Below are 16,660 nucleotides of genomic sequence, written 5' to 3' on the forward strand. Positions count from 1 at the left end.
TTACCACATCATGCGGTGTTCAAGCCCGACAGCACGACTACTAAATTGCGTGTCGTGTTCGATGCGTCATGCTTGAGTTCCTCTGGAGTTTCATTGAAGGAAGCGTTAATGGTGGGTCCTGTAGTCCAGGAGGATCTCACCTCAATCACATTACGTTTTCGCCTGCGGAAGTACGCGATGACAGCCGACATCGAGAAGATGTATAGGATGATTAATATGCACCCTCTGGACCATCCCTTGCAATGTATATTGTGGAGAGAAGAATCTACAAAACCAATTCGATTTTTTGTGCTGACTACCGTCACCTACGGCACGTCATCTGCGCCGTACCTAGCAACGCGCTGCCTGAAGAAGTTGGCGGAGGATGAAAAGGCTAACTTTCCTGCTGCCACGGAGACAATTATCTATGATTTTTATGTGGACGATATGCTGAAGAGCGTCGACAGCGTTGAGGAAGCAGGGCAGCTTTCAAGAGACCTGATTCACGTTCTGGGAACGGCCGGACTTACGCTGAGGAAATGGAGCTCCAATTCTCGAGAAGTGCTGGATCAGATCCCGCCTTACTTACGAGATGAACGTTCGTCATTAGATCTCGAACTCTCAACCCCCACCGTCAAGACCCTTGGAATCAAATGGGAACCTCGATTGGACATTTTCCGGTTCACTGTACCTCAGTGGAACACTGCTACTGAGATTACTAAGAGAATTATTCTGTCCGATTTCGCGAAGCTCTTCGATCCACTTGGTCTGGTTGGACCTAGCTTAGTTCCAGCCAAGGTTTTTCTCCAGGACCTTTGGAGAACAAAGTGTTCCTGGAACGATACTCTACCGGACGAGCTTCAAACTTGGTGGAGAGAATTTCGAGAAAGTTTAGAAGGCCTCACTCATCTCCAAGTCCCTCGTTGGATTGCTTTTGGAAGCGACACAATATCCGCCGAACTCCACATGTTCTGTGATGCGTCCAAGAAGGCGTATGGTGCCTGCATTTATCTGCGATGCACATCGTTCGACGGGAAGGTTACATCAGCACTGCTGACAGCAAAATCCCGAGTGGCTCCACTCGAAGACCTAGAAAAGAAGCGAAAACAAACATCTATTCCTCGCTTAGAACTATCGTCTGCACTCACAGGTGCACATTTATATGAAAAGGTCGTCCAAAGCATAAAGATCACGGCACAACCGTATTTTTGGACTGACTCAATGATCGTCAAATGCTGGATTGCTGCTGTTCCATCGCGCTGGGCTATGTTCGTGGCCAATAGAGTATCCGAGATCCAGCACATCACCCGTGGAGGTATCTGGAATCATATCGCGGGACTAGACAATCCTGCGGACGTTCTGTCAAGGGGAATGGCTCCAGATCAGCTGAAAGATTACGGAATGTGGTGGCAAGGACCACCTTGGCTGTGCTTGGACAAAGCTTCCTGGCCAAAAACTGCAACCATCAACTCTGACGATTTAGATCCTGCGTTACTCGAAGAAAGAACAACGGTATCAGCTCCAGCTCAAGTTGTCGAACCCAGCCCGATCTTTGGTCTACGATCCTCACTTCAAGATCTAGTTCGCACTGTGTCCCTTATTCGGAGAGTCACGTACAACTGTAGAAACACTAGCGATCGTAGAATTGGCTTCGTAACGCACGAGGAACGAGCAGAAGCCTTGCATCAGCTTATCTCACTAGCGCAACAAGAGAGCTTCCCAGAAGATCTTGAAGCGCTGCGCAGAACTGGCGAAGTTAAGTCAACGTCAAGACTGAGGAAGCTAACTCCACGCATAGTAAATGGAATCCTCCTGGTCGGTGGCCGATTGCAGAATGCCAACATTTCAGCAGGGCGGAAGCATCCTGTCATCCTAGACAATCATCACCCACTATCGATCCTTATCGCCGTTCACTATCATCAGAAGAATCTGCATGCTGGACAGCAACTCCTGGTGGCCAGTATGCGGGAAAAGTATTGGCCATTGTCAGCACGTAACCTGGCTCGGAAGGTCATTCATCGTTGCGTCAGATGTTTTCGCGCACGACCGACGGCTCACGAGCAACTCATGGCGGACTTACCAGCAGAACGTGTCACTCCAGCTCCACCTTTCATGCGCGTAGGAGTGGACTACTGTGGTCCGTTTTATATTCAGTATCCCTATCGCAAGGGCGGTCCAATAAAATGTTTCGTCGCAGTATTTGTGTGCCTTGCTGTGAAGGCTGTTCATTTGGAAGTGGTTGGAGACCTCACGACTCAAGCCTTCATTGCGGCATTGAGAAGGTTCGTCTCTCGCCGAGGTCGACCCGAAATTCTGATGTGCGACAACGCAACAAATTTCGTTGGAGCACGACGTGAAATAGATGAGCTTCGTAAATTGTTCAACAATCAAGATTTCATCAAGGCGGTTACTGAGGAGACATCTTGGGAGAACATCAACTTCAAGTTCATCCCTGCGAAGTCACCCAACTTCGGAGGCCTTTGGGAGGCCGCCGTGAAGTCGATGAAGGAACACCTAAAGCGTACCCTAGGCAACACAGTTCTCGTATCGGATGAGATGGCCACTCTTGTGGCCCAAATTGAAGCATGCCTCAATTCGAGGCCAATTACGCCACTTTCAAGCGATGCTGATGACCTGGAATTCCTAACCCCCGGGCACTTTCTGGTGGGTAGGCCACTTACAGCAATGCCGGAACCATCTCTGCTAGACATCAACGAATCGAGGCTTTCGAAATGGCAGCGCGTGCAGTACTTCCTCCAACGCATTTGGAATCGCTGGTCAACCCAGTATTTGTCGAACTTACACGCTCGTACGAAATGGACCAGACAGCGGAATAATCTTTTCGTCGGCGTCATGGTGCTGCTCTGCGACGACAACGTGCCGCCTCTGAGGTGGCGGATGGGTAGAGTCACCGAGATTCACCCAGGGAAGGACGGCAACATTCGTGTCGTCAAAGTCCGTACGAAGGACGGAGACTTTCTGCGAGCAATATCCAAGGTTTGTGTCCTGCCAATACAGGACAACGAAGGAGCGCGATCTGCAACGCGCGAAGAGGATTAAATCCTTTTCCATCAAGCGCCGTCCGGGCGCTGCGGAGGCCTTCGGGTCTCCGCGTTCCAGTTAAGTTTTTGTTTTTTACATTACGATCAAAAAGCTCAGGGAATGTTCTGTCCTCCATAGTTCATCCACGGCGGCCGGAGCCGTCCACCCGATTTCGTGAATTTCCGTATGCCAATCCATCGATTTCTGTCCATCCGAGAAGTTCATCAACTAAACAAACATCAACTCAATTCCTGTAATGCTCACCGAAGAAGTTGTTGCGTCAAGTATTTCGTGGGGGTTGAGGAATCCCCACACAAAGTTACGTGTTCTGTATTTTGTTCATTCATTCGTGCAATCAAACACCATTCCGTTTGATCAGCAGGGTTTTGTGGAGAAGATCATCGCTACTGGATTAATCCGACGAACCCCTACGTCTGCAGTGAGCCCGAGATGACTAGAGCTGGGTTTCCTTCGGTTCGCATCGAGCATCATGCGACAAACGCCAGTGCCATGAGCAACATTCCTACACTCGGGACAAGTCAGCAGGGGTGTCGACGGCGCCTTGGCGCCTGCGGAGGCGGACGGCCTCCGCAACCCAGGGAAGTCATTCTATATTTCTATTTTATTGTTAAAAAATCGCCTCTCATCTGTTTCATAGCTACCTATCGAGGATCCCTCAGCCGAGGCCGAAGTGTCCCACCGGAGACGAGTCGTGGAGAAATCCGTGGACGGTCCTCACGATTGATCAATAGATACTACGCATGCCTAGCCGAATACGAAAAATGACGAGACGACGAAGATCAGCAGTAACATAAAATCCCACACCAGTAGTCGATAACTGATTCTAGAAAGTAACCAGCAAACCTTATGTATAGATATCTTTATTTCTGTCAACGCACTAGAATATAATTAGCTATTAGTTTGTTGAAATTAGGTCATTTCAAGGCGGCCGGTATGTTTGCGCCGATCGCCCGCTGTATTGCGCTGATGCGATACAGATCATATAGTAGATAACTAGATTTTGCATTTCAACCACTACTACTACAAGATCACTAAATTAACCATTAGTGTCCGAGTAAGAAGATATAGCTGCTCTACTTTTCCCCAAGCAAAATGTGAACCTATTTCATGCTATACCGATCGCTTCACGATCGCCGATAGGCGCGACCAGAGATAACGATCGGACAGTGAAAAACATCGCAGCCGGTCAGTAGTAAGGTCAGAAATTTGTATGCTATCAGTCTCAAATAAACCACCAAACGATACAGTCCGTTATTCAATCACATGTCGCGAGTGCAATTTGTAATCTTGTGAAAGCAAATTAAGACCAATAAATTACGTTCCGTTCGTCAAAGTACGTTCGCGGGTGTTGCATGTTCTCTAGCGTGATCCGACGGCTAAATTCAGTGCGTTTAAGTGGACTAACGAACAGAGTTTTCAACATTATCCATTTCACCCTTGGCAGAAAGCAAACATCCCGGAGAAACGCACTTGCTTCGTTTTCTCCACGTTTAACGATAGTTTTGAAACCCCCTTTGTTTGAAGGAAGGTATGATTTTAGAGATTCACTTTTCCTTTTGTTCGCGTTTATTTTCTAGATATATTTTCTTATTATATGTACAACAAATACTATGAAAATTTCTCACTTGTTATTCCATAAAATAACTAAAAATATCCACTTAATGTTTTGTCATTTCATCCACCTTGACGACGGTCGTAGGTCTTATACAATTTCAATTTCAAATTACTTTCAATATTCAGAGGTGTAGTATTCACGCGATGGATAAACCTGTTATTGCAATGGAATTCTCCCTAGAACCGGTAAGAGTTATAATATCGCAACAAATTGATGAAGTTTATTAAACAAACTTGAAACGATCAAGCAGCATCGCGCAGCTTTGATTTAAAAAGCCATCGCTCTCGTTTCTGGTACGGCATTCGCTACTTCGTTCTCCAGCAATGCGTCTCACAATCAGTTCGTTGCTTTTGGTGTTCGTACTCGTTGCATGGGTTCAAGCCGGGAGCAATCAGAGAATCGCTCAAGCAAGTAAGTCCTGAGCCTAGATCGCACTCTATCTAGCCTTCCCGGGTTCTGTAATCTCACTAATCAATCGATTAATTCCCAAACAGAATGTCAAGACTACCACCACCGGGCAAAATCAAACGAGTTAGACAATTGCCTAAGGGGAGAATATCCGCACATCGCCTTCATTGGGTGGAAAACGGAAAATGATCCCGACATTGGCTGGAAAATGGAAAACGATCACGACGACTACAACTTCCTTGGATTTGGTAATTTAATCAGCGAACACTACATTTTAACTACTGCCCGCAGCACATCGTTCCAGCAGAAGAAACCGGATATTGTCCGTTTGGGGGCGATGGATTTGGACTACTGGAAAAATCCTGACGCTACAGATTATGAGGTGTCGGAAGTCATCACCCATCCGAACTATAACGAACGTTTGGCCTACAATGATATCGGTCTGGTTCGGCTGGATGAGCCCGTAAGCTTCTCGGAAAGTATTCGTCCGGTTTGTTTGTGGGATTCACTTCAAATGAACTTCACTTCGCTTGTGACCACGGGATTCGGTCGGGGTGAGTAACTGCGGTGCCAAGGCTCGGAGAACACACAAAACTACAGCTTTTGCGTGTCTTAAGGATCAAATGTGTCTCTAGTGTAAATTTGGGTTTGATGAATCTGATGCCATTTCAAGAACGTCACAATTTTGAGCTGTAGATCGCCAAAGTTGTACAAAATACTGTTTTTTTTTTTCAATACGTCGAAAACGACAGTGGCGCTTACGCCATTCTTGCGAGCATGAGCAGTGTAGGATATAGTTTAGTATAAAACGCACGATTAAATTTTGATAAATCATCGAACTGTCGTTCTGCTGTACTTTGTACAACAGTTGTGAATTAAATGCTATCATTTTGCAACAGAGGGTACCTATCGACAATATATTTTTCTCAAGATTCGATTAATATTGGGAGGATTCTCTTAAAATACAATATGAAGCTTTATTTGAAGTGTAGCTAACAGTACCCAAGCTATAATTTTTATATTAGAAGAAATGCTGTAGTTTGTCTGGAGTAATCGTTGGGTTATTTTTATTTTGCAAAACAAAGATTGTTGAATTTTGAATCCATTTCTAATTATAACTTGTCTCTGAATACATATTGTGGAACTCAGTAACGGCAAATAAAAAATAAAGACTTGCAGTTTCCCAAAATTTTATGGCACATAAGGTAATATAGCAAAATCTAGAGTGCCGTGAAAAGTGTACTGCGATCTGTCAGACTTGGATACCTTTTGCAGTACTAGAAGTAGTACCCAATTTCTAAATCAGTGAAATTTTGGGTAATACTAGTTTAGAGTGTTCGCGATCTGTCAAGTAGTTTTCAAATTACATTCGAAACAAGAAGAGCTACGCCAGCAAATCATGGGCGCGGTGATTGATAATCCTGGTCAGTCGCACTGATAGATCGGAAAAAGGCTTGGAATCCACCATTCCACCATGTCCCGCGTTGTGAAGATGTTCCAGGAGACGAAGACCATCGAGTGGAAGCGATGGACAAATTCGCGAAGATGTACCCGTTGTAGCAGGCGATCTGCGAGTGCGGACGGTACGCAAGCCGTTCGTTACAACCGGCACCATAAACGGGCAGATTTATCGAGAGGAATTCTTGCAGAAGCGCTTGCTGCCCTCCTCCGCTCTCACCGTGGTCCCACGCTGTTCTGGCCGGATCTCGCTTTGTGCCATTCGCTTTAACGAAGGTACGGTGCTGCCATCTGGAAAAAGTTTACTCTGGGCGTGAAGCGTCGAAAATGTTACCCGGCAAGGTATAGGAAGTGAAATTTCAAATGGTTATATAAAATTAATTACGATAGCTATTTAAAATCTTTTCAGTACATGTTGATAAACTTTTGATGGGCTACATTTTAGGCACATTATTTTGTTTTTTATGTTTTTTTCCTTAATATTCTGTGGATTCTATACTGCCCATAACTGCATATTTGTAACATTCGACAAAAGTAGGCATTGAGTAAATGGAATACCATGTTTGCGTTGTATGGCAGTATGGGAGGAAACTAAAATTTCTTAAAATTACCAAGTACTGAAAACTGGTTCTTTAAGGCTGAAATGTTGTACAACTCATATCACATGCTGGGTGAATAGTAGACCTGTTCATATTTGAAAAAATGTCTGGTAATCTACCGGTCAAGCAGTATCCTGAATTCTCATACTTAGAACAATGTCTGGTCAAATTTTCAGCTAATTTGATAAAGATTCCAGTATGCTTCAAGTTAAAAATGTGTTTTAGGGCTAATTTCAAGGTTTGAAAAATCATAACTAGCATGTGGAAAATCAAAACCATTTGATATTACCACTTTTTGAAAGCTAATTCTATTCTGTTCAAGTTTGTCGAACACGCAAATTAGATTAAATTTAGTTTAAACATTGTTTGACCATGATTTGTTCTCCACAGTATCCAAAAATCACAGTTTTCTGAATATATATGGTAGAAAAAAAACACATATTGATATTAGTTTTTCAGAACCTAGTCAACAGGAATCGAACAAAATAAATCTATGAATTCATTAACCATTAACAGCTTACATGTTGCTTAAGGCAATAAATTACAATAAATGCCCAAAGATCGAACGCCGCATCGCAACCTGATGATAGTTAAATCATGCATGACACATGTACCGAAAACGAATGAAATCAACAAGTTAGCATTGCTTTTTCTTTCCGAGTGATGATTGTTTGGATCGCATTTCATTGACGATTCTGAACGATTTGAAAACAATCATCATCATCGACTAAAAAAAGCAGTGCTAACGTGTTCATTTTTTACACCCGCCAAAGCTCACGGTGAAGGAGGGTCTGTAGCCTTGAGGTTACGCTTTCGCTTCATAAGCGGAAGGTCATAGGTTCGATTCCCAGCCCCTCCTCAAAAAAACCCGTCCAGCCACCAGAAGACGCCTCACGGAGGACTGTGCTTTGGGGAACACATCCATCCTCCGTCAGTATCAGATGGTGACTGAGACAAACTGACCCTCTTCGCAGGCAGCTAGCCTCACTAATAGCAGAGCTCTCTCCTACCTGCTCGCTGTGAGAGTAAAAGAGTAGGAGAGAGTGAAACTAGATGTAAATACAGGTCGGACTCGATTATCCGGAGACTCGATTATCCGGGGACTCGATTATCCGGGATTCGATTATCCGGAATTTTAGACTCGATTATCCGGAATTTGTTTTTTGATGTTCATGTTTTTCAATTCTTATGCATAAATCTGAGATAATATGGTATTGCATTATACAATATGAATGGTTTCGCAGTTTTAAACGTATTTAAGAATAGTAGGGTTTGAACAAGTGTTTTTTTGTGTATGCTGATAAAAAATTGTTTTTTCTTGTAAAGACCCCTACTGTTCCTAGAAATAATTTCTGGCTACGCCACCGCATCATATAGATAACACATCGAAAAAAGATAATATTAATGTTCTTTTATCGAAGATTTCAATTTTTTTCTTAATGTATCGATTATCCGGAGGATTCGATTATCCGGAGCGAACAAAAAATTGATACTCCGGATAATCGAGTCCGACCTGTATAGATAAGTTGAAAATAGATCTGTATCGATAAAGAAGCTACAGATCAACTGAGTCCGGCACAGTAGTGGCCACGAGCACGGAGTGCTAATAAAAAAAAAATATTAAAAAAAAAAAAAAAACTCACGCTGTGGCTTACCCACAGCGGATCTATAAAAGTGCTTCTTATTTTTTTATTTTTTATAATTTATTTTCGTAAGATAAATTGTAACTTAAATCGGGATGGAGTTTAAGATATGTATAGTCATCATGTTCTGGAAATTAAAAATCCGAAATTTTCATACAGGTGTGTTTTTCAGAGAGAACACTCCCTAAAAATAGTAATTTTCAAGAACCTTGAAGCACAAATCTCAACCAAACTGTGTTAAAACTTGCTCCAATCATAAAAGTGTGTTCGACAAAAGTTCGTAGAATTGAATCAACTACTATGTAGAGGTATTTTCAATCATTTTTGGAGTTCCGTTTGATAGTTAAGAATTTTTGAAGCTGGAAATTAGCTCAAAAACACATAATTGATTTGAAGCACACCTAAATTATCTCCAAAATGACTGAAATTTTGACCAGAAGTTCATTTTGACATAAAAATCAAAGAATTGGTTGACTGGGAAATTTCCAGACAAATGAATAGGTCTAGTGAATAGTCAGAAAATAATTCTGATGGGAATTTCATTGCTACTACATATGATATGCGGCTCATGTATAATCTCAATGTGACTGTTGTGCGGTTACAATTGCCAATGTGACAAAACAACTTGGTATTTTTTTCGAATTTTCTAGAACAAACTCACAAATTTCAGTAAGTTGATCGAAAGTATTTTTCATTTGATGACTCTCCATGGTATTAACTCCAATTTGTCAAAAATGTCGAATGTGACTGTAATGCAGTTATGGGCAGTACAGGTTATCATAAATTTATCCCCGTAAACTTAACAGAATTTAACAAAATTATGTTGTAAATTTTTTAAATGCATTTGAAAATTGACTTCCTATGCTTCGCCGGAGCTTCACGCATAGGGTTAACTGTAGTAAATGCCTTCGTCATCGCTAATTACGTGAAGCCTGTAATGGATTGGTACGAAGCGAAGGGCGTTAATGTGGTCCCGAAGGAGGCGATCCCGCCTAATACATCAGAACTTCGTCCAATCGAAAAGTTTTAGGCGATAATGAAGAAGAAGAAGTTGAAGAAGAGCGGAAAACATTCAAAACCGATGAAGCTTTGAAGAAATTGTGTATGAGAGATAGGCAAAGCCTCGCCCAAAATCTCGTGAGCAGTGTTAAGAGAAATGTTCAGCTTGCGGGAGAAAATTCAATAAATGAATTATGCGAAAACATAGCTAATATATAGTTTTTTAATCCCTGAAAATTTGGGAAGTATCTGATATAAAATGAGTTTTTGGTAATCTATTTCGTGTGTCTCATTTTTTTCGAGTCCAGTCTTTAATGGGGCAAACGATCGCTTAGTGGATTATCCCCAATATTCCCACATAAACCAAAAGCTCTTTTTTTGAAACCTTCAAGTAGACATGTTGAGTAGGCACAATGAGAGGGTTTTCTATAAATTGTTCAGTTTGAAGTTAAGTACCAACTTCATGGCACAAATCTCCCAACTGGTGGGGAACGTGCCTTTGGAGCCGGCCTTCTGATAAGTACCAACTTAGGACCCATCTTTCTGTCTATCTATCTTCTATATAAATAAAAATGGAATGGTGTTTGTATGTCACGAAATGGCTTGAGAAAGGGCTATCGGATATTGAAAATTGCCCCATAGTTATTTTCCCGTAGTGTTCCGAAAAAAAAAACGTGGGTGAATAAAACTGTCATTTTGTACGGGACGATTTATGGCATTTTCAACAGCCTACTTGAGGGCAAGACAAAGTTTGCCAGGACCACTAGTGAGCGGTTCCACAGAAAATTACGACTTTTTTTCCCAAATTTCATTTTTTCTATTTTTTGATTTTGATGAAATTTTGCACATGCTTTCTTTATGCCCAAAAATGTCTTTTTGCATCATCGGTTCGCCATTTTGACACTAACCTTACTTTTGAGAAGGGCATAAGAAAAAAATCCTTAATAATTTTTAAAAAATTATAACTTAGAAACGGTTTGTCCCATCAATTTGGTGTCTTCTGTAAAGTTTTAGGTTATTGTTGGGACTATCTGAAAAAAAATAAACACTGTAAAAAAATGTTGTAATTTTTTATATTTCAAAAATAAAGCTTAAAAAAAAATTTTCTCAAAAATCGTATTTTTGATTTTTTTTTTATTTTTTTATATGTTAAAGAAGGCGAAAAATGAAGTCTTTTGCACAGTGGGTCAAGATGGAGAAATCATGGACAAAAAAGTTATGATTTTTTAAAAAAAGGTTGATTTTTCAATATGGGCTAAATAAACTTTTTGAATGCTTTTCGACCCGATTTTATGAAAGTACGCAAAATTTGCAACAAAAAAGGTATATGAGAAAATTTTACTAATTGCTACCGTTTCCGAGATACAGCGATTTTAAAATTAAATTTACTGAAAATTCACAACTTTTGGTTGTTTTCGGATGTTTTTCGAGTTGATAAAATAAAGCATATTTTTTTACTGAAAGCATTTTATTTAATGTTCTTATACAATGATGGAGCATACAATCATAATGTTTACAATTGGAATTGGACGTTGGAATCCGTTGTCTCAATCAATGTTGCTGACGTTGCTTCTAATGTCTCCTTACTAGAAACATTCAAGTTGGAGTTCGATGATTCTATTGAAGTTGCTGACGTTGCTTCCAATGACTCCTGACTAGGAATATTCATATTGGAATCCGTTGACTGGTATTGAAGTTGCTGATGCTTCTATTGTTTCCTCTTCCATGCAAACATCTTCCTCTTCACTACTTGATAATTCATCACTGCTTGATAATGCTGTTCTTTTGGCCAATTGTAAACGACACGAATCGCAAATTTTAAATTGTTTATTAAGCTGATTTTCATCTGCAAATCCTAGTTCAACTAATTTGGCAATATTACTTGCCGTGAGATTTCTGTAACTTTTTGAACACTTTTTTGAAAACACATTTACACAACCTTTTTTGATGGTGTTCATTTTATACTTCATTGATCTAAGCTATCTTTTACTTTTCACTTGATTATCACTCGCTTGTGTCTTTGCTGCATCAGCACTTTTTTATACCAACATGGGTACTTGAATCAACTATCAGGTACGTTTCTGTCCGACCACAAAAATATACCAACGTGCTGTACTTTAAGAAAACATCAGGTATATTTGTGTGAGACAACTGGGCACGTTACTCCTCTACTCATAAAGCTTTTGTTTTCGAATGGAAATATTTCATTATCTTAAATCGATATAAATGCATTTCACGTATTGATTGCTTTATATTCGTTATTTTGTCATTGTTTAACTTTTACCATTTTGTTCCATATTTTCTTGATAATTACATATCAAAATATCACAATGTTGAATGTTGAAGTTGTGTTTCGTTAAAAATATAAATAAATCTTTTTTACAGGGCACATTTTATATTTCGCCTCATACCATGAACAATTACATTTTAGTCAAAAATTATCTGCTCTTTCAGACAATGAACAAATTTCTAGGCTTATGAGCCTCGAAAAACATTCGAAAATGACCGAAAATTGAAAATTATATCATAATTTTGTATTAAAATCGCTGTATCTTTAAAACGGTAATAGTTAGCCTGATTGTCTCATATACCATTTTTGTTGTAAATTTTGCGTACTTTCATAAAATCGAGTTGAAAAACATTAAAAAAGTTTATTATGATCATTTTCAAAAATTTACCTTTTTTAAAAAAAATCATAACTTTTTTGTCCATGGTTTCTCCATCTTGACCCACTGTGCAAAAGACTTCATTTTTTGTCTACTTTAACATACAAAAAAATCAAAAATACGATTTTTGAGAAAATTGATTTTTAAGCTTTATTTTCCAAATATAAAAAATTACAACATTTATTTTACAGTGTATATTTTTTTCCCAGATAGTCCCAACAATAACCTAAAACTTTGCGGAAGACACCAAGCTGATCGAACAAACCATTTCTAAGTTATAATTTTTTGAAAATTGTTAACGAATTTTTTCTTAGGCCCTTCTCAAAAGTAAGGCTAGAGTCAAACTGGCGTACTGATGATGCAAAAAGGCATTTTGGGCATAAAGAAAGCATGTGCAAAATTTCATCCAAATCAAAAAATATAAAAATGAAATTTGGGAAAAAAGTCGTCATTTTCTGTGGAACCGCTGATTTAGAACATCCATGTACTCAACATAGGCTACTTGATGAGATTCACAATTTTGAACTACTGTACTAATACAGAGCCACGTGATTTTCGCAAAAACTCAAGCCTACTACTATTACCATTCCCAGCACTGGCCAGGACCACTACTGCCGTTATACGCATAATTGTCCCATGTTCCAAAATATGCAATCGAGAAAAACGCGTTTAAAGATTTTAACATATTTAGGTCTCGTATTGACCAGGTGTGTGGTAAATTAAATTAAAATCTTTACAATAGTATAAAGAATAGCATGTTCATTAGAGTCAAGAGTTTGTATTATGGGAATAAAGTAAATTTAGCTACGAAATTCAAAGTGGGACTGTTATGCCTAGAAATACGAGGTTTTTGGTGAATTTCTACGCATAACAGTCCCACTGAAAGTAGTGACCAATTATGTGCTAAGCATACTGCTGTAGATGACCGTTCTTACGTATAGATTGTACCGAATGTAGAGGACGTATAACCTCAAGACTATGTTAAGGCACCTAATAAAGGCTCAAGTGACATGTGCCAAACGGAGCCACGTGTGGGGAAGTGAAGAAATACGATTTTATGGTATGGAATAGAAAGCTAAGTTTTCTGTATGTGTGATAATGAGAAAACGTATGAGTTAGTGAAAGTAAGAGTGGATGAGTAAATTAGAGAGTTTATAAGATGTAATAAATTCCTATATCGACTCATCCAGCTGCAGGCTTGATAGAAACTCATCTGCGAATTCAAGGTTATTCTGCGGAATTAATATTTAACTCAAAATTCACGACACAAATCATCACACGGTTTGACATTTCTTTGGGCTTCGTTTGCTAAATAATGACATTTGATACATCGCAAATTAAGTTTAAGAACCGCCGCGATTAGTGTGGTCTATTTCATCGGCAACCATCAGTCGAGACGGTGTACAACAAAAGGACACCGCGAAGTGACTGTTTAGCGGGCAGGCTAACCTCAAACCGACCCCATAACGATTACGAAGTACGCGAAGGTACACCCCGACATCAAGAACCCCACCCCCCCTCTCTGGGAAACCGACCATTGCGGAACCCCGAAGGATCGTCCAAGGCGATAACCAAGAACCCCCCCCCCTTGGGTCAACCGACCTCGAGTGGATCGCGAGGTAGCAACCAGCTACCAAGGACTCCAGCAGCTGCCAGTTTTCACCGACGGGCCCAACACTGACACCCACACAAATTCGTAAGTAGAGTGTACTTGGCAGGACTCTAGATAGGGCTGTCAGGGACGTTAGGGCAAAAACGAATAAATCGCCGTCGAAACGTTATCTTGACTATGTTCTGGAGATATTCTTGAAAAATTTTGTTGAAGATTTCTTTAAGGAATTTCTCAAAGATTTTCTGGAATAAATCCTGAAGGAATCTTAGGAGAAATCACTGGAGCTCCGTTTCTATTCTTATTACGGACACCCTTGATGAAGTGTACTCTAGCAAATGATTCAGCTTATACTCAACTTTTAAACCGTGGGTAAAGAATTTGATTTCGCAACTTGGAAAACCTTGAATAAATAGAAATGTGTGGTCTTTTCATGTTACTTATATTCGGACGTGAATCAGTGATAGGTACAAATGACGGCCTACTTCGCCTTAATGCATATCTTTGAAAATTGCTTATACAATACGCCTACTAAGTGATTAATTGTGAACGATAAATTTTGAAAGGTTTTGGGAAGTATGCACTTCAACAGAAAAGTAATCGCCTATCTCGATGCGTGGGAAATTTCTAGCAAAAAATGCTCAAGAAAAGCATTTTTCTTTGATCGCAGTAAGCAGTTTAAAAGGAATGTCAATTCAAATGGGACTCACTGTAGAAAATGTCTAGACCATTTCATTCCGCAGAAATTTTTACTTTTCTTGAGCTAAACAGCATACTTAGCTTTTTAAGTGAAACGATTTCCATATAAAGTAGTGAGTACGGAATTTGAATCAGGAAGAAAATTCCTGAAGGTGTTCTTAGATGAATCCTGATCAACAATTTTGCAGTTAATCCTAGAAAATCTTCGGAGGAAGAGTTTTTTTCCCTCTCGGGTTACTCGTTCTTTTCTGTCGGGCAGTGCGTCGAGAACGCCCGAGAAGTCGTCAGTTTTTTTTTTTCGGGTTGCGCTTTCTTTAGAGTGCATGGAGAAAGCCCGAGTAATTTTAGTTAGTTTTTCCTCGGGTCACGCGCCCTTTTTTTTTCAGAGTGCTTTTATATGACCGAGCAAACGAGTGAACCTGAAAGTGGATTGTGGCTGCTCAATCAAGGATGAAGGATCAATTGGTGAGCTCGTTCCATGCTTTTTTTTTCAAATCTGTAAAATATGTATGACCGCACATTTAAGGTGAAAATGAATCGAAGCCAAAGTTCAAATTTTCAAGAGCACGGATCTGGATAACCAAAGACCCGTTTGAGCTGAAAACCTTATCGATTGGTCACCACCAGCTAGTGACCAATCGATTAAGTTTTCAGCTCAAACGGATGTTTGGTTCTCCAGATCCGTGCTTTTGAAAATTTGAACTTTGGCTTCGATTCATCTTCACCTTAATCGTTACATAAATATGATTTTTCAACAAACTATGAATGGTTCGTCACTGTAAGTGTCGGCATGAACTCTTATTCATAACTTTTGTGTTTTATATTTTTATATAAAATCCCTTACCTTTATTTTTATAAATAAAAAAAGCTTTGAATGGTTCGATCTGTTTGTCTGTGCTAGAAGTGTAGACTTGCAAAACGTTAATTTTATTCAAAAGACTTTGAATGGTTCGCCACTGCAAGTGTCGGCATAAGAATATTATGTGATGGTCCAACCAATCGATTTTTTTTTCTAAATTTGAGTAAAATATCCTAACAGCTGTAGAAATGTTGCTATTAGCTATTTGTTCAACAAACTTTGAATATTTGAAAATTTTTCATGTCAATTGAAAATATTGTATTCCTAAGTAGGGGAAAAGGTGGAAAAATGAACAGGGATGGTAAAATGAACACCATACCTTTTACCGAGAAAAAAACAAATTTGATTGAATTCTTATCACGTACGGACTTTTTAGAACAATAATCGGAGTATTTGGGTTGATACGAAGGTCGATTGAAGTAAAACATATATGCCACTTGCACCGAAGAACCAGTTATCCGTAATAACCCAGTATGTGGCCAGGTCATCTGAAACCTCTTGAACTATTCTTCTTTTGACTTGATTTGAAAATTCAGCATGTTTGATATGTCGCAAGTCTCAGAACCGCCTTATAATGGCACCTTCCTCTGGGAAACAGGGTATCCAAAATAATCTGGCATGTTATCAAGTCATCCAAGAACCTTTGAGTTACACTTCTTTAGCCTTGATTTGGGAATTTATGAAGTTTAATATTGCCAGCTAGGTTTCAGAACTGACAGTTTAGTGGCCATTTCCCCCAGGGAACCGGGAATTTGGAACAATCCGACATGTGGTCAGGTCATTCAAATACATTTGAACCACCTTTGGACTTGACTGGGGATGAACCTGCCTACGGCAGAAAATCCCTTCAATAAAAAGTAATTCAATTCAATTCAATTCAATTCTTTGGACTTGATTTGCAAATGCATGAAAATTGATATGTCGCAAGCCAGGTTTAAGATTCGCCAATATAATGGCCAGTTCCACCAGTGAACCGATATTCGGAACAACCCAGCGTGTGGCCAAGTCAACCAAAAACGGTCGAAATATTTTTATTTGGACTTGGTTTGCTAAATCATGAAGT

At 39.8% G+C, this 16,660-nt stretch overlaps 2 protein-coding genes across 2 annotated transcripts in view; one reads left to right on the top strand and one right to left on the bottom strand.

Annotated features, from left to right (window-relative positions):
* LOC5572022 (protein artichoke) overlaps window positions 1-16,660 on the bottom strand; it is a 253,885-nt gene that overhangs the window by 202,930 nt on the left and 34,295 nt on the right. The window lies entirely within an intron of this gene.
* LOC5572012 (serine protease snake) lies at window positions 4,938-6,254 on the top strand. Its single transcript, XM_001660072.2, has 2 exons — window positions 4,938-5,068; window positions 5,152-6,254. Exons 1-2 carry the CDS (start codon window positions 4,981-4,983, stop codon window positions 5,625-5,627), a joined length of 564 nt encoding a protein of 187 aa, XP_001660122.1. The 5' UTR covers window positions 4,938-4,980; the 3' UTR covers window positions 5,628-6,254.

Source organism: Aedes aegypti, chromosome 1 (genome assembly GCF_002204515.2).
Source record: "Aedes aegypti strain LVP_AGWG chromosome 1, AaegL5.0 Primary Assembly, whole genome shotgun sequence".
Classification (NCBI taxonomy): Eukaryota; Metazoa; Arthropoda; class Insecta; order Diptera; family Culicidae; genus Aedes; species Aedes aegypti.